The 23,570-nt window shown below is 43.0% G+C and overlaps 2 protein-coding genes and 1 long non-coding RNA gene across 5 annotated transcripts; 2 read left to right on the top strand and 1 right to left on the bottom strand.

Moving 5' to 3' along the window:
* Positions 1–201: 201 nt before the first annotated feature.
* Positions 202–6,333, bottom strand: LOC120692415 (ricin B-like lectin R40C1). 2 transcript variants are annotated; one of them, XM_039975698.1, is made up of 5 exons: positions 6,169–6,333; positions 4,484–4,839; positions 3,859–4,356; positions 780–1,014; positions 202–497 (listed from the first exon to the last, which is right to left on the bottom strand). In XM_039975698.1, coding segments are annotated over exons 2-5 (1,002 nt in total). In that variant the 5' UTR covers positions 4,751–4,839; positions 6,169–6,333; the 3' UTR covers positions 202–495. The 2 variants fall into 2 exon arrangements, with proteins under 2 accessions (XP_039831632.1, XP_039831633.1); XM_039975699.1 differs by having other exon boundaries at positions 4,484–4,815.
* Positions 6,334–13,478: 7,145 nt separating this feature from the next.
* On the top strand, positions 13,479–14,374 carry LOC120691978. The gene is made up of 3 exons (XR_005682431.1): positions 13,479–13,561; positions 13,647–13,722; positions 14,113–14,374. It is a non-coding gene; the product is annotated as an uncharacterized LOC120691978 (long non-coding RNA).
* A 1,614-nt stretch (positions 14,375–15,988) lies between these two features.
* Positions 15,989–23,226, top strand: LOC120687668. Of its 2 annotated transcripts, none has more exons than XM_039969696.1 (6): positions 15,989–16,303; positions 16,400–16,462; positions 18,519–19,021; positions 19,117–19,383; positions 19,486–19,765; positions 22,937–23,226. In XM_039969696.1, the coding sequence occupies exons 2-6, from the start codon at positions 16,454–16,456 to the stop codon at positions 23,066–23,068; spliced, it is 1,191 nt and encodes a 396-aa protein (XP_039825630.1). In that variant the 5' UTR covers positions 15,989–16,303; positions 16,400–16,453; the 3' UTR covers positions 23,069–23,226. The 2 variants fall into 2 exon arrangements, with proteins under 2 accessions (XP_039825630.1, XP_039825629.1); XM_039969695.1 differs by lacking the exon at positions 22,937–23,226 and adding an exon at positions 20,185–20,583 and having other exon boundaries at positions 16,002–16,303.
* The last annotated feature ends 344 nt before the right edge of the window (positions 23,227–23,570 follow it).

The following is a 23,570-nucleotide window of genomic DNA, read 5'->3' as shown; positions in this document are numbered from 1 at the left end:
TCCTCAACGTCTCAAGACACACCTCGGACTCTCGGACTCGGGTCCTTCCCTAGTGGGCCATACCCTTTTACCGGAGATAGAGTGACCCAAACCAGAAACCGAAATATATTTTCCCGACACTTATTACACCTTATCAAAAGGGCTTGATGCACTTACGATATTAAAAGATTCATGTAATTCACCGTTGTAAGAAAGACTAGGTTTTCATCTTCCTCAACGCAGACTTGAATATAGGAAGTCGTTTCAAATAAACTGCTTGAACATAGACATACGAGTTATCCAAAGCAAGGTACAAACTCAAAATGCGCAACAAAGCCCAACATTCATTTTGTTTTGTTATTAGTTACGACATCAGACCATCAGTCATCAGTTCAAACAAACTCCAACTTCCCATAGACAACTCCAGCTCGTTGACCCTTCTCTCGTCAGTGACAGCACTGAATTAAGCACATACGGGCACAGCACTGACCAAAGCACACCTCCGGCACAGTAAATTTCTGCAAACACAAGCAACAACTATAAGGCACTACAAACTTTCTCGACTCAAAGCATGCTAAAAAGCTGCAAATATTATATCAGCCTATCATCTTATAACGCCCACCACTTCATAACATTCTTTTAATGGTTGTTGCGATGTCCAACTGTCGCAAAAGTTTCAACAGTGGAAATCAAGATTTTTAAGGAAAAAAATCCATCACAACTAGTAGTAAATGTGCTCATTGTATTTATGCTTCTCAGGCAATGCTACTGAAATGTGCCCTTCGTACAGGTAGACTTACACCATGGGACGATCTTCCACAGAAGCTGTATGTTGTCTCCCGTACTCCAACCCGAGAGCGTGATGTAGGTGTCATTGTGCACTCCACCATGGTCCTTATCGGCCTGGATGGCTTTGAAGTTGAGGGAGTTATTGCACAGCATGTGTAGGCACCGAAAGCCATCCCCCATGTTACGGCCCTTCGCCCACAATACAAACTCGTCCAGAAAGCAGGGGTTGTACGCTTTAAGCTTCAACTGTACATTGAATCAATCAAGCGTGCAAAACAAACAAACAAATAAATAAATAAATCAGAATTTTTTGCCTAGGGGTATAGATGCGCACAAGGTACCCGCAACCACGAAAAGGTCCCTCGCAACCGTAAAAGACTGCCTGAAATTGTAGTAAAAAACAAAACTTCCCACCCACACCCCCCCCCCAAAAAAAAAAAAAAAACTTCCCCGCAACCATAAGACTTCCCACAACCATAAAAGACTTCCCCGCAACTGTAAAAAGTCTTCCCGCAACCATAAAAGTCTTTTACGGTTGCGGGGAGTCTTTCACTGTTGTAGGGAAGTCTTTTACAGTTGCGGGGAAGACTTACAGTTGCGGGTACCCATGCGCATCTATACCCCTAAGCACGGTTGCATTGATTTACGACACGATAAAAACATTTTTACAATATAGGTGTTACAAAAAATTACAAGCACATTTACAATTGTATTATAGTAGATCACTAGTCATGGTGTTGTAAATCAACAGTGTTTAATGATACAAATTTTAACTCAATTTTATAGCTGGCAATAGAATATCAACTCACATATATAATTATATGTTAATTTGTGATTATTACAAAAGTTGCAGGTACAATGTAAATCATATCCATGGTACCATCAGGACATGAATACATTACAAATGGACCTTTGCAGCCCTATGCACATTCAACCAGAGAAGACAGCCTTTTGTCCCAAGCAAGTTGGGGTTGGCTAGAGATGAAGATGACAATAGAAGGGGCCCATAGGCCATGGTTCACTTGTATTAGTGAATTGGGAGATGCATGGAGCTGCAAAAATCGAGGGGGGGGGGGGCTTGTTGATCTCAAGGCGCTAAGCAGCCAAAGAGGGCACCGGCTAGCGATTATTGGAGGGTGGGATTATGGTTTTGATATCTACAGCTTTTAGGTTGATAGATCCCGCTCTATCTGGATACTTCTGGGTGGAACCAGTTGAGCAGCCCAACAGATTGCTCAATTTGATGCATGAATTGAATTGGCCATTCATGCAATTTTTAGGACGTGGAACAGAAATGATGGCACATCCACATACATTAGACCTCTGTTGTGTATATTCTGACATAATGCAATTGAATCTACAAACGTTATGTCACAGGAATTAATATACTCTCATGACAAGGTATTTGCAATAGCATGAACTTGGTAACTGACGGCAACAACAACAACATAGCCTTTTTTCCCAAGCAACTTGGTAACTGACGGCACTTGGAATAAAATCGTTTTCTTATCTAGGATCTGGATTACAAAGTGGCAAAAGAACATTGCATACCTTTGTGCTCACATGGCAGTGAGTGTCTATGCTTTTTAAGCTACATGGCATCACAAAGGAATATTTGGGCCAATAAAGTTTTGATGATGTGAATGGACAGAGCAAAAGAGCAGGGACTAAATTGATCCTTGAGTAAAACTTTAGGACCAAATTGGCTGTCCTCCCATTTGGATCAAGATGGGGCATCCAAAGTGAAGGTTAACATGACCATTGATGCCCCATTTCAAATGTGGTATTCCTGAGAGCTAAGAAGATTTGGAAAACAACTTGAGCACCTGACGGCACCGGATATGTAGCACACACATGGATATGGTCAATTCCTTCCACAAAAAAATTGTGTGTGAAAGTAATTGTCTACCTATCTACATGTATGCATTCTTTTTTACAAATTCTGGAAACGCGCAACGCGCACTTGGCTGTAACTACATTGAAACAGGGTAAACCAATATAACACATCCTATTCTAGCAATAGGGAGTAGCATCAAGTGGAACCGAATACGATATGGAAAATAACTGGAGGAGCACCTAACTACACCAGAATGGAGCTCCAAAACAACAGAATGAAGCGAAGGCTATAGGGGAGTGTTTGGATGCTTCGCTAGCCTTGCCTCACCTCGCTGTGTAAGGCTAGCCTTGCTTGGCAAAGCAAGGTCAGGTTATGCTGCTGTGTTCGGTTCCTGGATGCCGGTCCGTTTCCTTGCCTCCATTCATCTTTCTTCTCTATGTAGCACTCAACTGTTCCTTCCTTTTTCTCCCAAACAGCAAGCAGTGGGAGCTTGATTCATGGAAGAGAAGCTCGATCCGTGCAGGAGCTCCACAATCTGGCTAACAGGGATGTCAATAAGTGCTCTGGCTGCCTTAATTTCAGAGGGAAAGGCATGGATTCAAGCATGGTAGCTCAATTATGACAAGCAGAAGGCCAATCTGTCTCGATTCCAGAGGAGGAATGCATGGGTTGGAGTGGGCTTTATTCTGATGAGCAGGAGGCCGATCTCTGCTGCGACTGACTCAATTCGCATGGATTTGAATAGAGGCTCAAGATTGGGCACCAAAGTTCATCAATCCTGCTAGGAGGATGTAAATTTTGAGGCGGATATTGATTCATTAGGTCGTTGATTTTCCGGCTCATAGAGGCACAGCAAGCAAACCTTGCCCGCGTGGTCAAGGAAATCCTTGCCAAGTGGAGCCAGATTGCCAGGCAAAGCAAGTTTTTGGCTCCCTACCAAACACTTTACCTTGCCAAGTGAGGCACAACATAGTAACAATCAAAGGTGCCAAACACGCCCAAGATTGCAAAGTAATTTGTGCAGACTTACCCCCTTCTGCTTGCCACCAGTGAGATATAGGGGAAGGGCTGCATAAAATGTGCAGTTTCAGACTTGCATTTTAGAGCTCTCTGAGACTTAGGGGGCAGGCAAGAGCTTCAGGATAGGAGGATTGAGGGGCACTTCATAAACAGTTAGATTTTCGCATCAATCAAATTAAACCTAATCATGTGCATGGTAGATTGATAGGGTGCATGGGTGAACAATTGCTTACAGGGTTGCCCTTGCCTAGAGAGGCCTCGATGGCGTCGCCGGTGGCCCGATTGATGACCGTGAAAGCAGGGTAGCCTTCCACGTCCTTCATCATGTTCCCGGGCCTCTTGTCCTCAATCCACTGCTGGAACTTGTCGTTGAAATTGGTAGGTGCAAGACAGACAATGCCGTTGCGAACGGTGACACTGAAGCCCTTGTAGGCCTTGCAGTAGATGCGGCAGGTGGGCTCAGCCTCCAGGCCGCCTAGAATTGTGTTGTCCTCATCCTTCCAGGAGAGGATCTTCCAGCTCTGGTTGTCACTCTCGTCCCACTCCATGACCACGATGGTGGTGCCATCCTGCACACGGCCACCTCCCTCCTCGTCGCCAGGCAAGGCATGGAGTCCCAAGTTGATGTTGTGCATCATGCGGATGTGGCTGAAGTCCCTGCCCAAGTGGCTGCTCTCCGTCCACAGCACGGACTCATCAAAGTCTTCTGGGTTGAACTTCACCAGCCTCACCTGAAATTAAACACCTTAAACCCATCACCCGATCCGCATTCCCCAAGAACTCAAATAAAAATTAAAAAATAAAGAGTGGGGGAAGGGTGTGGTGGGGGGAAGGGGTGGGCGTGGGGGGAGAAAGTACCCGGTTGTACGAGCCGAGGGAGTGCTGGACAGCAAGGCCGGTGGCCTTGTTGACGAGTGAGAACACAGGTTTGCCCTCTGTATCCTTGATGCGCAGGCTGAATCGGATATCCTTGAACCAGTGCTGGTGCTCATCAGTGGGGTCGGTGGCGGCGAGGACAAGGGCCCCATCTCGGACGGCAAGGCAGAGCCCCTTGTTGGCCTTGCAGAAAACCTTAAAGGTGCCCTGAGGATTCAGCCAATGGTACCCAAGCCCGAAGTCATACATTTTCTCTTAGGGATTTTGGGAAGTATTCACTTGGGAGGAAGGGAAGAGCGGTGGCTATTGGTTTCCTGCTACGCTGACATCTTTTTCTCCTGTAAAGGGGCAAAGAGATTAAGCAAAGTTTTCTTAAGTCTTAATTTTCTAGCTACTTGAAGTAATCAGTAATAACAAAAGAGCAGCCCGATTGTGTAAATCATAGGACTTAGCCTGTGCAGTATATATGCCAGTATTAACTGAGGGGGCGTTTAGTTCCCAAAAATTTTCACCTCGAAATTTGTGTCTTTCCCTTTGGACACATGCATGGAGCACTAAATGTAATTAAACAACAAAACTAATTACACAGTTTGGATGTACACGACGAGACGAATCTTTTAAGCCTAATTAGTGCATGATTAGCCATAAGTGCTACAGTAACCCACATGTGCTAATGATGCGGTCAAAGGCCTCAAAAGATTCGTCTCGCGGTTTCCAAGTGAGTTCTGAAATTAGTTTTTTAATTAGTGTCCGAAAAGCCCTCCCGACATCTGGTCAAACCGTTGACGTGACACCTAAAATTTTTTTATTTGGGAACTAAACGGCCCCTGAAATAGTTCAAACAATGTATATGGATGATGAAACCTTAAAAAAATATCTTGTTCCAGGAATCTGGAATCTCGGATATGCTTCATTGATTTGTGTAGTTATTGAACAAAATTTAATTTTCTATGAATATCAAATATTACTCTATGTTTTGCCTGCTAAAGGCCTGTATCAAAATATGTATTTGCTTCAATTGGGGAAACATTTCCATGACTTGCAGAAGGAAAAATGTCATGTATATATGCCAATATTTTAAATCGGTTTAGCTTCATGAACCATTTAAAAAGATGCTTTAGTTCAAATGTAACAGAGCTCCCTAATTTTAGGTAGTCCCTGGATATGTTGTCCTACAAAAAGTTAAGTTAACCCACAGGCAACAACAACAACAACAACATAGCCTTTTTTCCCAAGCAAGTTGGGGTAGGCTAGAGATGAAACCCGAAAGAAATAAGTTAACCCACAGGCATCTATACATAATTTCAAAGTAGAATGAAATAAACAGGAACATAGTCCAGGGCGAACTCTGATATTCTGATAGGTAACGATATTTCCACTTTACTTACAAAGGATTCTAGGTAAAAATATGGGCATATATTTTGATCATATTCAGAACAAACTTAAACAAGAGAAGAAATTGCCCAAGTGGAGAGACAGGAAGGGGATTGGGATGGTGATGCGTGCTACGGTTGTGGCCAGCAGGATTAAGCCATGGAGGTAGTGCGCTGTGGTTGACGCCGTCCTGGAAGTAAGGGGAGAGGGGCTGGGATGGGCTTATCTGGGGTAAAATAATGGATCTAGTTCGTTCAAAAAAAAATCTAGGGCTGGCGCTGGAGATGTTGGACCTGCGGGCGATGATGCACTAGGCGTGGAGCCGCAGCCGACCGCCGGCTGGTCTGGGCTGGCGTTGCACGCGACGGTGGAGACTTGACGAGGGGCGGCGACGGCGGAGCAGGCCAGGGCAGCTGAGGCGTGCTGGGGAACAGATAGCAAAGAGATAAGAGAGGATGCGCTGGTTGGGATTTGTGTTAGCGACGCGAGAAAATATTGTGTGAAAACCAGGGATCCAGGGCAATCCTGGAAACCTCAACCGTGGCCGTCGGATATGAAACGAACGACTCAGATCAGTCGCACGACCCCGCATCAGGTTTCGCGTTTTACCCCCGCCTCCACTGAAACTTTCACTGAAACTTTTTTTCGCAAATAACACCCTTTTTTTTTTTAGACCAAAGACCGATTTGGCCCTGCTTTATAGAAAGCAAACAAAGGTAGCTCTGGGGTTGCCAGATTTACAGGATCAGGTTCACACACACAAGGCATCTAAGACCATAATGATCTACTTCTAAAGTAACCTGCTTACACAAAAAAATTCTGGTGAGACCCATCTAGTGGTCTACACAAAAGACGTGCATCTCACGGGATACAACCCGACATACTGAGAGTACTAATAGAAGACCAGATTGTCTAAACGAAGAACTATATAACTTGTAACTTGATATTACTTCGATCTGCCAACTAAGCTTCCATTAACTTCCTTTACACCTTTGTGCCAGCGCGTCCAAGCTGTTTACTTCAGCTTCCATCGCTATCCTGCAGCACATATGCCCTGGAATTCAAACTTGACACCACCTTTGCCACCCATTTTCTGTCCGCCCCGTTCAGCACATTCCATTTCTGCAAGAAGGAAGTTACTCGATATATGCAAGATAAAGGGGAAGAGAGTACTATATTTCGGAAGATAAGATCATTCCTAGTCAACCACAAAGTCCATGCCACACATCCAAACAAGAAGATTAGTCTTAGCCTCTTTTTCCGAGAGCATCCATTCATGATATTACTAAGCCAAGTTTCATCACATTTAGGCACACTGTCCCATCCAAGTTCATCTTTGCATATGTTCCAAATAAAAACAGGAAGTATACAAGTAAAAACAATGTGGTTTGTTGTTTCAGGTACTCCACATAGTTCGCACTCTAAATGTCCAAGCCATTTCCCCTTAATCAAGTTTTCAGCCGATTGTAGTTTATCATTAAAAACCTGCCAAACAAAGAATTTGATCTTCAGGGGGATTTTAGAATCCCACACATCTTTCATATTTTGATTCACTACACCGGGGAAGCACAACAACTTATACAGGGAAGAAGTTGTAAAATAACCTGACTTCTCTAAAGCCCAAACCTCTTTGTCTTCAGTTTCATCTAACGTTACAGTAAAAAGGCATTCCAGAAGTTCCTCCCATTCTTGGCATTCTACCATCCCAAGGATCTGTTAAAAGTTAGCATGAGATATTCACCCTCTATACATTCAGCCACGGAACAATCTTTTTGGTTACAGATCTTAAAAAGATTTGGGAATCGAATTTTCAGTGGGCATTCTTCAAACCATACATCCAACCAAAATCTTACTTTTTTACCATTGTGGATTTCATATTTCAAGCCTCGGATGCAGCTGTCTTTAATAGCATGTAACCCTTTCCAGAATTGAGACCCACCTTTAGGTGAGCTGGAGAAAAACCTCCCTCCCCCCCCACCCCCAAATACTTGTTTCTAAGTAAATTAAGGCAGACATTGGACTCTCCTCTCTCCAATTTGAAAATCCATTTAGAAAGAAGGCATATGTTCATCAACCTCGTGTCTGTAAAAGTCCAAGACCACCGTACTCTTTTGGCTTAGAAATCATTGACCAGTTGGCCATATGGTATTTCTTCTTGAGACCCGGACCATGCCAAAAAAAAATTGCTCTAGCAGCATCCATTTTTACATGGATTTCTTCTTGTAGTAAATATACCCCCATAGTATAATTTGGAATTGAGCTCAAACAAGTTTCTCCTAAAATCATTTTCCCTCCAGATGATAGGTTGCTACTTTGCCAAGTTGGGAGCCTTTTTTCCACTTTTTGATAGACCACAGCAAGATCACCCACTGTTAGATGATAGCTGCTCACCGGGATGCCAAGATATTTCATGGGAAGTGTCCCTTCTTTGCAGTTAAACATCATCACCACTCTACACTGTTCTTCTTCATCCCCACCAACCACTAGGACCTCACTCTTTTGGTAATTTATCTTTAAACCCGACATAGATTCAAAACAGTACAGCAGAAACATAACCTTAACAATGGATTGATCATCTAGGTTCAAGAAGATTATAGTATCATCAGCATACTGTAGATGAGTGAGTCCTCCTTCTACTAAATGGGGTACCAGTCCTCTAATTTCACCAGCGTTTTTAGCCTCTAAAAGCATGGTCGCCAAAGCATCTCCTATTAGATTAAAGAGCAGAGGCGAAAGTGGATCACCTTGGCGTAAGCCCTTATAAGTTCTAAAGTAATTCCCATACTCTCCATTAAAGTTGATCCCTACTCTACCGCCTTCAACAATCTGCCTAATTCATTCTATCCACTTAACAGGGAAATTTTTCTTTTGAAACACTTCATATAAGAAGCTCCATCTAACCTTGTCATATGCCTTTTTGAAATCTAATTTGAGAATAATTCCCTTCCTCTTAGTCGTTCTGAGTTCATGCAGCACCTCATGTAGAATAATAACTCCTTCTAGGATGAACCGCCCAGGCAGGAAAGCAGTTTGTGTCTCACTAATGATTTTCTCCGCTAGTGGCGTTAGTCTCATAGTCAGTGCTTTGGTGAATATCTTATAGTCAACATTCAGCAGGCAAATTGGACGGTATTGTTTAATGTTGTTGGCATCTTTGAGTTTTGGAATAAGTGAGATCATCCCATAGTTCAATCTACTGATGTTGAAATCACCTCTATGAAAATCTTTGAACATTCCATCAACGGATCTTTAACTTGATCCCAAGAAACTTTATAAAAAACAATTGGAAACCCATCTGGCCCAGGAGCCGAATTTGCATCCATTTCTTTCACTGCTTTCTCAATTTCCTCACATGTGAAAGGTTTAGTTAGTTCAAAACCCTCTTCCTCAGTAATTCTTCCACTGGTTGTCCAAATGTCCTGTGACAGCGTCAAAATGCTCTCTTCTTCTTTACCAACAAGTCTCTTATAGTAACCCTCTATGTGTTCCTTCAAAAGTTTCGGTTCTCTAATCTCTTCTGCACCATCCTCCAAGGAGAAAACGGTGCACTTTTTCTTTCGTCCATTAGCCACCCCGTGAAAATATCCTGTATTTGACTTTTCACCACATCTTTTCTGCCATTGCATCTCTTCAAAGTTGTAGATTGACTCTAATTGCTCCTTAGTTTCGTATCTCTGTTTCCATTGATCACTAGTTAAGCCATGAGATTCGTACATCTTATCAAAAAACTGTATTCTCTCAAGCAAATCCAATTTCTCCTTTTTCAATTGACTCCCAAAATTAGCACTCCAGCCTTTACACCATTTTCTAATGCAATATTTCATTTCTTTCCAATAATCTTGTATACCTAAACCACTTCTGACTGGCCATTTTTCTTTCATCAAATGTAGGAAGCCAGGAACCTGACACCACGCCATCTCAAATCTAAAATTAAAAGTTTGATGCAGTCTGCCATCCTCAGTATTTACCAATAAAGGACTATGATCATATCCAACTCTAGTTAAAGTATCACAAGTTGCCATGTGGAAGTGCTGATCCCATCCCGAGCTAGTAAAAACTCTATCCAAGACACACATAATGGGGTTTCTTGTTTATTTGACCAGGTAAATTTACTGACTCTTCTAATCATCTCTCTAATACCAACATCCGAGATAAAAGGAGTTAAACATATCCATCAATCTTTGGTCAACATTATCATTGTTTTTCTCATGAGCAAATTTTATAAGATTAAAATCTCCTCCAATTAAGAACGGCCAAGTACATGATTCCAACTTCATTTGTAATTCTATCAGGAACTCCTCTTTTCTATCTGTTTGGACCGGGCCATAAACATTAACTATCTCCCATTCAAACATATCTTCTCTGTTCACTATTCTAACACTAGAGAAGAAAGAGCCATTGTCCATTTCAACAGCATCCAAATCTCCCTGTTTCAAACCAATCAAGGTCACATACCCACTGCCTCTGTCCAATTCCAAGAAAAATTTAAATTTCCACCCAAAGCTTTCAATTCCTGTATAGAGAAATCCTGCTTGATCGTTTCCTGTAAACAAATAACATCTACTCTATGTTTTGCCATTAGTTCTTTAAGTTGCTTTCTTCTTCCAAGTCCACCAATCCCTCTAATATTCCAAAAAAGTATTATCATTTCTTACTTTTGGGTTTTCTGACACCCCCTCTTTTGGGGTTTACAGACTCTTTCAACTCTTTCTTTCCGTCATCACCATCAAAGTATGATAGGGGCAGAACATCTAAACCCCCCTTTATATTATTAGCTTGTTCCTCTGTCTTATCTCCCCGTTTGTCTCGACCTTCTTCTTTTCCTTTGATCTTCTTCGCCTCCTCTATATTCTGTTGGGTTTCTAACAACACAGCTTGGGCCATCTCATACGCTTTAATAGTATCTATATCTATAGAGTTGGTTGTTTGTTTTTCACTCTTTCCCAAGTTAATTTTACTAGCCCTAGCAACCTCAATTAAATTTGCGTTATTGATGGAATTAAAAATAGCAAAGGAAGAGATTTTACCTGTGGTATTATGCTTTTCCTTGATAGCTTCAGCTTTTGTCCTGTACTGGGCCCCTGTCATTGCTGAGCCTCAAACTTCTTCTTTGTGCCACAGCAGGCGTAAATTTAACTTTCATCCTCCGTGGAACCATAATGCCATTATCTGTATCTATCTCCTGAATCTCTTGAACCACCTTGCTATTCATTTGGGATAGGTTACTACCACTCTCTATCAGTTTGACATCATGAGAATCACCACTTCACCAGTAGCCTCAAATTTACTAATATTGAGGAAAGGAGCCAATTTGTCAGTTCTCTCTTCAAAAATCTCATCAATTTGTTCCATTTCATATTTGTCTCCAGCCAGTGTTTCATCCTCATAATCCACTTGTTCTTCCTCCCTTTCATCCTCAGCTTCTTGCATCTCCTCCACTGGGGCTACAAAACTTTGTTGTGTTTGAATCACATCTTCCTCTCCCATTGGGTCATAATCACCCTCTGATTCCTTATCACCAATTCCAGCATTGTGTTTTTTCCCAGTGTCTTGATTGCCATTCCCTTGCTCTTCAGGCAATTTCACATTGAGCATCTGTGCTAATTTGGATATCTTCAGTTCTTTACTGCCAGATGATTCCTCTTCTCTATCCTTCTCTTTACCATCCCCATCATCTTTGTGAGTATCAGATTCCTTAGAAGAATATTTATCCTTGTCCTGTTTCACCGGAGTTTCGACCGTCCATTTTATCTTACGGCTCTCTCCATTGAAAAAGATCTGAGTTTCCCCTTTTAATTCTCTTGAATCCCTACAGGCGATTTTAATTCTCACAAGCCCTGCTTTCTTCAGAGTACTAGTATCCACCTCCTCAGGGTCACCAACTAGATACGCTGTCTCCATGATGATCTCCACTATCTTAGCATCTTCAGGGAAGTTGTCAGCCTGCACCCAAACTACCTCCAGACTGCTATCAGCTCCAGCAGAATTTTCTGTAGGCACCACTTTAGCCTTAATCATAGCAGTGTCAAACTCAAAGCTCTTAAACCTGGCAAGCTGGTGTCTACTTTCCTCATCAGGGAATTGTATCATGATATCATTCGGAGTTACCATAGTTTTAATGATCCAGTTCTCATTCTTTCTAAAAAGCTGTCTCAATTCTCTCTCAATTATTGGGACTGTGGCAGCTCCTGAGAGAATGGTCATCACCCCTTTGACACCTTTGTTCTGCTCAATCTTCTTATCTGTGGGATATCGGATGCTATAAAAACCCTGTCCAGGGATGCCAAATCCACACACTCTCAATCCTTTCTTCTCCGGACATAATGGGGCTTTATGTCCAGATTTCTTGCATGAGTAGCAAAATGGTGTTAGCACAGTTCTTCTTAATATGACCTGTCCCATTACAATTATAGCAGTACATCTCATTGTTTTGGACATTCTTTCCTTTACTCTCTCTAGCATTGTCACCTGTGTTCTCACTGTTACACCATTCAAATCTTCTACGATCTCCCTGTTCCCTTGTCAATTTCTCTCTGAGTATCTGTTCCTCTCTATCATCCAGCCTCCTCTTGTTGTTGTTGGGCCTGTTGAAATTATCTCGGCGAGTGTCCTGTCCTCCACCAGTATAGGTGTCCAAATGGGCTAGGCCCGATGGGCGGCCAGAGCCACGGCCCTAAAAAGCACAGCCCTAGCCCAGCCCGGCACGACAAGCATAGTGCCTGGGCCAGCACGGCACGATAGGCGGGCCAGTGCCTGGGCCGCTGCTTCGGCCCATAGTGCCGGCCCAGCACGACACGATTTTGGGGTTGGCATGATTTCGGCACGATTTTTTGGGATGATATATGAAATATAATGAAATTATGTGATTACTTGATCTATGATATGTGTATATATGTTGTGTTTGTTGTCGTATTACTTGATATGTGATCTTGATATGAGATTTTTGAATGCCATATTTAAATTTAGGTTCAAATTCTTGATTAAATGTGGGGTTTATTATGGAAAATAGGGCCAGGGCCAGCCCGGGCTCTGTGGGTCAACTGGGCCATTGGGCCGGCCCAGCACTATAAAAAAGGTGTAGGGCCGGGCCTGGGCTGGGAGGTCGGCCCATAGTGCCGGGCCGGGCCGGCACGAAATGGCCACTGGGCCGCATAGGGCCGGGCCGAATCGGGCCGGGCCAAAGCGGGCTAGGGCCGGGCTGGGCTGGGCCGCCCATTTGGACACCTATATCCACCAGTGTCCACCCCAAGATGAGATGCCACTCCCTTGACCACCATACTCTCCTCTAAAGCCATCTATTCTTCCAAATGTTCTTTCCCTCGCCCTGTGCCCTTCCTCATCTACCCAAGCACCTAGCCACCTGGGGCACCATCAAAATAACACCCTATTCCATGGAACATTCTCACAAAAACACCTTGTCCGTCGTCTTCTCCACCCAGTCACTCATCCTGTTCCATGAAACATTCGCACAAGACAGCTACCCCCAAAGTTTGAACCTTGATTTAGGGTTCAGGGCAGGGGCATGGCTCCCCACCAATGCCGCTCTTCTCCTCCAGCCATCCGCTCCCCTTGATCTGATGCAGCTCCCAACAAGCACCATCAAAATAACACCCTATTTTAGAAGCCGGTTAACTCCAAAGAATGTGGAAGCATTGATATGCTTACAAGATTGGTTGCGGGCCTCGGGTACACTCTCTTTCCAGTTCTTAGTTTTGTATGATTTGGAATAGAAAAAGATTTTTCAGATCTGACTTCAACATAACTTTGATAGGTTCATCAAAATTTTGCATGGGAGGAATTGAGAATTTTGTCGAGGTACCTGATCCAGAAGAATGACATGCTTAAAGGTACTAATATCTGAAATATTTTTCTAGTCATCAAAGTTTCTATTCATTTTTTGAGGATGGCTGTGGTTGGAGCATGATATTCTTGGTCTTCTAGCCAGCTAGCTTTGCCTGCCCTTGCTTTGCCTGCTAGGCTGCTAGCTGTTCTTATTTTCAGTTCATATGTATTTCGTGGGAACTTTTAGAGTTCCTAGTAGTTGTGTTTCTACTGGTACTTGTTGCCTTTTGAAATAGTCTCTTATTTTCAGGTCATATGTATACTTCTGCTAGAATGAAATTTCTTAGTTGATTGGTGCTTGTCTATACATTTCTGTAACTCTGACACACTTTTCCAGTTTTATTTTATCGCTAATAATCATAGACTGATTAGAACGATCTATTTGCTTGTTGCAGTGCAGAGCTTCAACACAAACCTCTCCCTATTGGAGTTTCGAAATCTGCTGCTTTTGTTTAGACAACTGCAAGTGGCACTTGCTATCTGATCTTTTCTGAATGTTAACTGTTCGGAAATAGTGTCGTTGTTGTTTCTGATCTTGTACTTTGATGGTTGCTGGAAGCAGGTCAGGTTGGATTAGACAGCCTTTATATTTACGTAGCACAATGAATCTTATTAGCGTTCAGTATATCTAGTAAGCTGTTAGCTAGCATGTTCTCATGGCACCGTTGCATATTTCACGAACGAAGTAGTGCGTGAGACTTGTGGACACAGGAATATAATAGATGCATTTGAATTCCTGAAGCAGCAGCATGCTGGCCACGCTTGCAAGCAGCAGCAAGCATAAACTAAGCCAGGTCGATCCGTAATATCCATTGGGACACCACGGGTCAGCAACTAACTAAAATGGATAGACCGGTTCTCCTCCACACAACATATGGATCGATGGATCGATTGCGGGTCGCACCAAGGTTCAACCACGCCCATGATTAGATGGATGGTCCAGCCAGCGAGATGTAACAACGCGAAACGACAGAAGAAACGGATCGTAAAAGCAGAAGGGTATTTTAGTCTATACAAGCCCCAAATACGTCTAATGGCATAGTCTGCAAGTGGACAATGTTTCAAAACCCAATTTTACAAAGTTAATGTTTGAAGTGGCAAAATTACGAAGCCCATTTTTTGGAGTCCCAAATATGCAATTTTCTCCCTTGTTTAGATACCCCTGTTTAAACTTTAGCCCTGTTATTGTTTGGACACTAATTATAGTATTAAATAAAATCTATTTACAAAACTTTTTTATAAATCTAATGAATCTAATTAATCGATAATAGGCTATAGTGATGCTACAATACTATTCACTAATCATGGATTATATACCTTATTAAATTTGTCTCGTGATTTAGTATAGAGTTCTACTGATAATTTTATAATCTGATTTTACTTAGGCCGTGTTTAGTTTTTTTTGCAAAAAAATTTTTTTGTAAAAGAATCTTACCAATTTGAAGTACTAAATGAAATCTATTTACAAAACTTTTTACACAGATGGGTTGTAAATCGCGAGACGAATCTAATGATGCTAATTAATTCATGATTAATTAATAATTAGCGGATGATTACTGTAGCATTACTGTTGCAAATTATGGATTAAGTAGGCTCATTAGATTCGTCTCGCGATTTACAGCCCATCCATGCAAAAAGTTTCGTAAATAAACTTCATTTAGTATTTCAAATTAGCAAAATTTCTTCGCAAAATTTTACATTTTTGTATTTTTGTGTTTAGGGGTGGTAAGCCACAAGGCAAGTGTGTGTGGGGCTGGGCTGCTTGCGACACCGGGTCGGACCGAAACAGGCCAGTACAGCCTGCCGTCCTGGCTTTTTTTTTTAATTGCTCGCACGTGCGCGGATTCCAACGCCTGTTTGGACCCTAAAATTTAGAATAGGCAGAGAGAATCTTACTAGATGTATTAAGCATCTATTTAGTTCCAACCTCGTAAACGCAAAAACACAAAAAAACGCAAAATTTTGCGAAAGAATTTTACTAATTTGAAGTACTAAATGAAGTCTATTTATTTTTTTTGCATAGATGGGCTGTAAATCGCGAGACAAATTTAATGATCCTACTTAATCCATAATTTGCAACAGTGATGCTACAGTAACCATCCGCTAATTATTAATTAATTATAGATTAATTAGCATCATTAGATTTGTCTCGCGATTTACAATACATATACAAAAAATTTTATAAATAAATTTTATTTAGTACTTCAAATTAGCAAACACAGGCAACTAAACACGGGCTTGATCTAAAACCCCCCACGGCCCCAACAGCCCAACCCACCCCAGACGCACACACGTACGCCGCCGCCGCCGCCGCCTCCGCGGCCACCGCCCGCACGCCCGCGACGGCCTCCTGCCGGCAGTCAGCCGGAGGCGAGTCAGCGGCGTCGCACGGCTGCCCGCACGCGGCATCTTCTCTAGGGACCGCATCCAGCAACAGCGACGACCTACGGGCGGCGGCAGAGAGCGCGTTGCGCACCTGCTTGTGGCGAACGGCGGGGACCTCTACCGGACCGGACCAAACGCGGACCTGCTACCTGAACTGTAGCAGGCAATAGGAGAGGCGGCGAGCATCTCCTGGAGCTTGAGGTGAGCTCTCCCCATTTTCTCCTTACTAAAATGCATCCATCCGCTCCTGCTGCTTACCGGGTAGAAAACGAATCTGAATTTACTTGGTTTTCACAGTGCATACTGCTGACTGAGGGATCAAGCAAGCAAGCTTCCTGCCGTATTGTGGCCATGGCAAAGGTGATAGATTCTCGAGCTCATCTAGGTGTAAGATCAGTGGGTGTGGGGGATTTACTTTTAATCATGGTATAAACAATGAGTTGTTCCTTGGAGTACTACATCTAGAGAGGGAGAGGGGTGAAGCGAGACGAGGGGAAGGCCATTGCGTCGACTGCAGCGGTGTTGAAGGCAGCAGCGCGGACATCGGTGGACGGTGGGGCTCCGGCGACCTCAGGTGGCGGCATGGTGTAGAGCAGTGGGCGACGGGGTGATGCACTCCGGGGAGCAGCAGCACGGTGTCGAGGAGGGCGGCGGCGCTGGGGCAACTGACCTTTCCTTTGCTTCAGCGCGCCTTAGATCGGATCGGTGGGTTTTCTCTGTGGGGCACTGTGACATGGCAATCGTTAGATTGCGTGCCCAGCGTGCCCCCTTGCCTTTTATTGTTGTGCTGCGTGAAGGGGCCTCCACTGCCAGTGAACGGCAGGCGCGCCCCCGATCAGGGCACGTAGGTGGAGGAATCGGTCCTTGACCGATCGGAGATCATAACTAACAGAAGGAACTCTGCCCGAGTTCACTAGCAAAGCATCATGTGTGTTATTGGATCATTTTTGCGAGTCCGAGTCCACCAGCAAAGCATCAGCAGTGTTACAGTGTTTGGTTCAGGTTTGCGCATTATTTCAATCAGAGGCTTAGAGCACACTTAGCAAACTCGGTACTCGACATGATAAAACCAGCACCTCTGATCAAACAGCACAAAAAATAAGCACTCCAGCCACCTAGGCACAACGCCACAGCCTACCGCACTCACAGACGGGCATCTGGCAGCCCTAGTCTCATGTGAAGATGCTGAAACCCGTCCTGCTGTTGCCTGTTTCATCTGGCTTAGCGCCCACCAACAACAAATGTTGGCCAGTGGCTTTTTTGTCCCAGGAGCATCTCCCTTGTCAGGACACACCAGTCCCGTCTAGCAGCCTCTTCGGCCTGGTTAACCCTTCTTTGAGCTCCTGCACTTTCTGCTTGTAGTTTTCCAAGTGTCTTCTATGGCACGTCAAGGCCCATCTTGTGCATGGCCAACATCAGTCCCCATAGCGTGTGCAAACCTTGCTAGCACCCTCCCAGAAAACAAACCTGATTTCTCAACTTCCAAAATTATTCCTCTGTCAGGATGCGTTTGTTTCTATTTTGTTGGCCGCCACATTGGCAGCCCAGCCCCTACTCATTGTCTAGAGGGTTCTCACTCTCAATTGCCAAATTTCTGTAGGCCTTGTTTGCTTGCAGGGAACAATTCTTTTTTCTGAACCACTTCTCTAAAATCCTCCTCAAGCCACCACTTCTGAAACCTAAACATTTTGGTTACCACCCAATAAATTATTATCAGTGTCTAGCAGCAACGGTGTGTGATTACTATTTTTTTCCCTATTTAAGGCTTTGATTTTTAGCAAGGGGAAGCTGGCTTCGCAATCTGTAGACAAAAACTATGTATATAATTTGGCCAACATAGCGTGCTGTTGATTACTAGACCGAGCACACTCTATTAGCAGCATTAATTTTTTAGCGAGACCATTTATCTAATCCATAAGGTGAAACCACCAGCCCAGTTCTGGTTGATTTCCCCATTACTCTTATTAGAATTACATCTAGTTAAGTTAAAGTTCTCCTAACAGTGTAGGCCCATGCGAGGTTCTCATCATTTGTCAAGCTCCTCTTAAAACTTTTAGCTTTCCTCCTTCATATGGAGACCCATACACCAGTACTATAACTGAAATTTGTTTTCGTGTGCGACATTGAGTGCTTCAAAACCTCTCCTATTTATCAAAGTTGATACCTACTAGAATCCTCTAGCCACTTGGATGGGAAGGGAATTCCAAGTGAATGGAACATTTTCGGAAACTTTACCCTCAAATGATTTCCTCCAGAAGTTTTGTTTTTTTTTTGTTTCTAAAATTTAGTAACCTTTACTTTCATTTCATATCAAACTTAAAGTAAAATCAGAGCTGCATTTAAAACGTTCCTTTTATATGTTTTATAACTGCAGTGACTCCTACTAATCAATTTATTTCTCTAACTCTTTTTGCAGTCCAAAGAACATAGTATCATGGAGGCATATGAAGCAACATTTGAGTCACAGCCATCTGTTTCTGGAGCTGAGAGGAAACCTACATCAGGTTTTATGATGGAATTGTATGAATTCACAGAAGATACCAACATCACTACACAGAAAGAGGGACGTATTCTCCGTCCGACAAGCATTAATCAGGTGAACTTCATCCCAGGAAGTAAGAATAAGTTAGGGCACATTCAGTTGAAGGACAAGAAAGGGAAGAAAGCCCAAGAAGCAAAGTTTTGGACCAAAGATTATGGGGAACTTACTCATATCAAGGAAGTGGTCAATAGAGGCTTAACTTTGAAACATGAGGCTATCTTAAAGCCGTTGGCATGTGCTGACAATGAGCAGCTGCTCAAGTTGGTTGTTGCTTGTACAAATTTTGATCTCACCCTCCAAGATTGGTTGGACAAAAATAGTGCTACAGCAATTCCAGCAGGTGATTACCTTTCCAACCAAGGGAAGCATATTGTGAGGTACGCTGTTTATAGTTTCTATCGATTTGGAGGCCATGTTGATATACTGATGCGATATATATTCAGTATAATTGACTACTTAATACTGTGTGCAGATCAGGATTGAGACTCATTGAGTATTTGTGGGAAAGGGGTTACATATGTGTTGAGCTGGATAAGCCAAGCACTTACGTGATGGTTGGTACCACCCTGAAAATTCTTCCATTTTACATCCGTAAAAGGCTTGCTACGGAGGGTGATGACAACATGAAGGTGGAGCTGAGAGGGAAATTTGCTGACATGCTGGATAATCATATTGCTGCTCTTTGGAATGATCCAGAACTTCAAGAGCTCACCAGCTTGATGAGGAATCCAAACGCAAGGTGTTACACCATAAATATCTGAATTAGCCCATATTCCATTAGCCTGTCCTGTAGCAGTATTTGAGTTTGTACCAAGTATCTGATTTCAATTGTTCCTTGCAGTTTTGACCTCATCATGGGGCATCCAGTGCTGGCCAGTCCTGTGGAACGTCAAGTAATGTACCGAAGTGCTTACTACCCATACATGACTGAGGACCAGCTAACAGCATTGCGGGAAAAAGCCTCTGTTGACGCTAACTGGGTTCAGAGAGTAAGAAATTCATCAGATCTAGCTTTAACGGAAATCGTTAAAGATGGTTTTGATCCAGATGCTGTAGGGGCACTACACTTTGCCTCAGTTGTATCGTGCCACTACATTACAAGGCGGAAGAATGCTGATCCGGTAAATTCCCTTTTATGCTCTTTTACTAAAAAGCCTAGCAGAGACTAAGGTAATTACGATTGGCATCTTTGGTAGGATCATATTTTTGCCACACAGTACAGGATGGTAGGATCGGATTGTAGGATCACCAATCACAACTCTGTTAGTTTTTCTTTTTTTTTTAAGTTTAATTTGAATTGTATATTTACAGAAAATACATTTAGCATAGAATGGCATGCCATAAAACATCATTTAACATTGGATTCTAAAGATACAGACTACTCAGTTAACAAAACACTACATCATTAGATTCTAGATTGTTTCTTAAACAAATGCACAAACATCTCAACAAGAGAACACCTAAATACTTCACCATAAGCTATCTAGGCCTACAGCTGCATTTGTAGTTATTTCATCAGTTGGTCTAGATGACATGACAGGGTAATGGTGATGAATTGGAGCACTGGTGTCTACTCCATACGATTGCTGATCATTCTCATTATCTCCACCATCATCATGGTGATATTAGGATCTTCATTCTGATCTTGACCAGCTCCAGATACATAATAAGAAAAAGCAAAAGTCAATACAAGATACTCCCTCCCTCCTTGAATACAAGGGATTCTGGCTTTTTTCAGGCAGATTAAGGAGAAGAACAAAAGACTAATATGCCCCTAATTAAAGTATTGATGGTATGTGTATTGGCTTGGTTATTGGGTTGTCGTTTCTGTCTCCCATGCATGCATGCACATTGTTGCCATCTCTGGCTGCATGCATGCAGTTTTTTTAGTGCTGGCGGAGGGAGGGAGTAAGATTTAAACAACCATAAACTAAGCAAGAGTCAGCTACGAACTTTGCAAGCTTCATCTATGTCCCTGCCCATACTTCCTCAATACTGTTATCTTCTAATAGATATTAAACGGCGCCCACGAGGACGCATGCCCTGCATATCTTCTCGCATGGTCTCCAGGCTTGGGGTGTTAGGGTCTGTGGTTGTCAGCTTCTCTGGTGATCTCCAAGCTTAGAGGAGGGCCGGGGAGGCGGCCGGACTGGCAGTGGGTGGTGGTGTGGCGATGCGGCAAGGTGCCGGCGGCGACGCTGGCGCCGCGGGTGGAAGGTGGGGCGGTGGGCGGGGTCGGCGGCGGGGGAGCACAAAAACAGAGGGATTAGTGAGGGAGGGGCAGCGGGAGCGGATCTGGCAGCGAGACGGCCGGAGGCGGGCAGCGCGAGGGCGGGGCCTTCCTGATGGACGGTGCAGATATGCAGGGCGCACGTCCACGAGGGCCGCCAAATCTGCTCTGTCTGTTCTAATGTTGTATTTGCAGTTCTTTGAGCAATCCTATCATGATTTCTAAGCCGCTGTTTATCTTGAGGAAGAGCTGGATCCTCCTCTATTACCATTTGTCATCAGAAGGCACTTCTTCCACATCATAATTTATCTTGGGGTCTCTTCTTAGCTGCCTCTCTGTGGGTTTTATGTTTTGCATCACATGAATCAGGTCATTCATCCTTTCTTTGTGTAGGAGATTTCTTTTCTTTGAGTGAACCTACAAGATAGCAATTTGAAAGATATTTTTTTCTTTATTACTATTTTATTCAGTGAAGCATAGAAATTATCATCTCAATTATACATCAGGTGCGCTCAGATCCAGAAGAGCTGGATGCGAAATTTAGAACTCTAAATGCAAACTATTTTAGTAGAACTCTGGATACATGATTGCATGGAAAGAGTGTAGCACTACTGCACTAGTGTAAAAAAAGGCTGGAGATTTGTGCACAAACTTGTTCCTTCTGTTGTTCCTTTCTAATATTGATTCATGGTTCCTTGGCTCTTGTGCTTTGTCTCCCAGCTCTAAATTAGACCTTTGCTCATATCTTCCCTCTTGTCAGTTTCATGTTGCGCTAATAGTCTCCCATGTTCTGCATCTGATTCTTCAGCCTTATCTCCAAGAAGCTTTTTCTTGCACATCAATCAGCACTTTTGGACATGGTTCTATATTTCTGAATACCACATAGATGGTGCTTGTACCTAAATATGTTATGTGGGGAACACAATATTCGAGAACGGGTAAGAATAATAGTGGCTAGATTATATTAGGTAATCTCATGTAATTGTGTGTGTTTCAGTTTAGGAAACAGAGTCATGTTTGGTTAGGAGTTTTGGAGTAGTCCTAGTCAGTTTAGGTTAGTCAGTTGAGATCTTGGTATTATATAAACCAAGGGAGTCTGTACGTGAAGGGTCAAGCAAAGAATTAATCTTCCTATCTCTACCTTCTATTGATCTATTCTCCTCTGCCCCTGCTACCTCTAGTTACCACACGCCACCATTGATCCACAGCACAGCTACGCCCTTCACCGCCTAGGTCCAGCCCCCTTTGGACTATTGCCAGATCACCAGCAGCGATCCCGCAACAAAATATACCATCACTGTGCGTCTTCTCACAATAGGCACACTTCGCAGTTTTTACCTTGCTATTAATTTGAACACTGTTCCCAGCCAGGATCAGATCTATGAATTTTCCTTTGAATTCTGGCTGTGCTAGCACCAGTGAGTTGCAACTACTATTGCCATCTGTTCACAATGATATTAAAGATGCAATGTTGCACAGAAAAAACCTAAAAGACACGTCCGTAATACTGCAGCAGCAAAACACTGCCGGTGGCCTGAGCCATAGAGCTCTTAAATGTTCACAAGATTTCATGAATACCTTATCTGAACTACAGGCGTATTTAGGTTTCGGTAATCGCCGCGTAGGGTTTGTAATTGGACTGTTGATTCCTAGCTGGCATCCAATCCAATGGGTATTTTTTTGTTGTTTGCTCAATTGCTCAGGATCTTGAAAAACCGCTTAAACATCTCGATTCTACTGATCCTACAATATTCCCAGAGTGATTCTACCGTCACGACCCAATTTGTGACTCGAATCATTCAGCTGGGATCTGACAACCTTGGTAGCTTACCTAGATTATAGATTTGTAAGCATTGACTTTGTCATCATGGCACTCTAGACTTTCTCTGATTTGTTATATAAATACTCCAACTGTTTTGTTTTCGTGTAGTCTTGGAACTGTGAGCCAAATCTGTGCACATGTTTGTTTTATGCACTAAGTTCTAATAATATACAGTATTTTTTTTTCATCTTTAAAGGGGAACTGTGACTACGAGCTAATCTTTAATTGTCGTAACTGTAGAGCTGGAAAGGAATAATTCCTCGGGATCACGTGGACAGACTACTGAAGCATTCACTCCCTCTTCTTCTGTGCAAGCGGTATGCCTTGAAGATTCACGCTGCTTTTAAGTCCAAAGTTATGTATCAATTGTAAATTGCTGTATTGTTTTGGTTCTACCTTTTGTAACTTGTTGCAATTCGGCGAGGCAGCAAGCGCTGCGGGCGGAGATGCATGCAACCCCCTGCCCCTCGCCCCACTGTCTACCCACGACAGCGTGTCATGATTGCAAATTGGACAAAAACCACAATGTAGATTTTTGCAGCCTTTGTTCGCCTTGGTATGGCGGGGAGTATGTGTTTTCTTTAGGGCATGTTAGTATGCTACGGATAGTTTCGCTCTCCCAGTCAAGGTGATTCTCTTGCTTATTTTGGAGGCGTTTGGTTACGCTCGTGTGGTGGACTGCCAACCCCAAAATTGTACTTTTGCGTTGTGAACAATCATTCTAATAATAAAATCTCCCCCCCCCCCACCACACCACACCGCCCCACCTAAAAAAATCAAATGGTTTCTTGGATTATAAATTTTTTGACCAACTTTTAGTTAAATAGAAATATAAAATAAACTCTATTCTTAAATTATTTTTTATAAAAAAACT

The sequence above is a fragment of the Panicum virgatum genome, chromosome 9N, assembly GCF_016808335.1.
Source record: "Panicum virgatum strain AP13 chromosome 9N, P.virgatum_v5, whole genome shotgun sequence".
In the NCBI taxonomy this organism is placed as follows: domain Eukaryota; kingdom Viridiplantae; phylum Streptophyta; class Magnoliopsida; order Poales; family Poaceae; genus Panicum; species Panicum virgatum.
Note: the sequence above shows the minus strand (reverse complement) of the source record. Positions and strands in the feature narration are given on the sequence as shown.

Bases quoted from the DNA above. Each gene is read 5' to 3' on its own strand.
- LOC120692415 (XM_039975698.1), bottom strand. From the start codon at position 4,750: ATGTATGACTTCGGGCTTGGGTACCATTGGCTGAATCCTCAGGGCACC. The intron at 4,357-4,483 runs GTACTTTCTCCC...GTTTAATTTCAG, and splicing joins CCCTCGGCTCGTACAACCGG to GTGAGGCTGGTGAAGTTCAA. The intron at 1,015-3,858 runs GTAAGCAATTGT...TTCAATGTACAG, and splicing joins CTCTAGGCAAGGGCAACCCT to TTGAAGCTTAAAGCGTACAA.
- LOC120687668 (XM_039969695.1), top strand. The intron at 19,022-19,116 runs GTACGCTGTTTA...TACTGTGTGCAG, and splicing joins CAAGGGAAGCATATTGTGAG to ATCAGGATTGAGACTCATTG. The intron at 19,384-19,485 runs GTGTTACACCAT...TGTTCCTTGCAG, and splicing joins ATGAGGAATCCAAACGCAAG to TTTTGACCTCATCATGGGGC.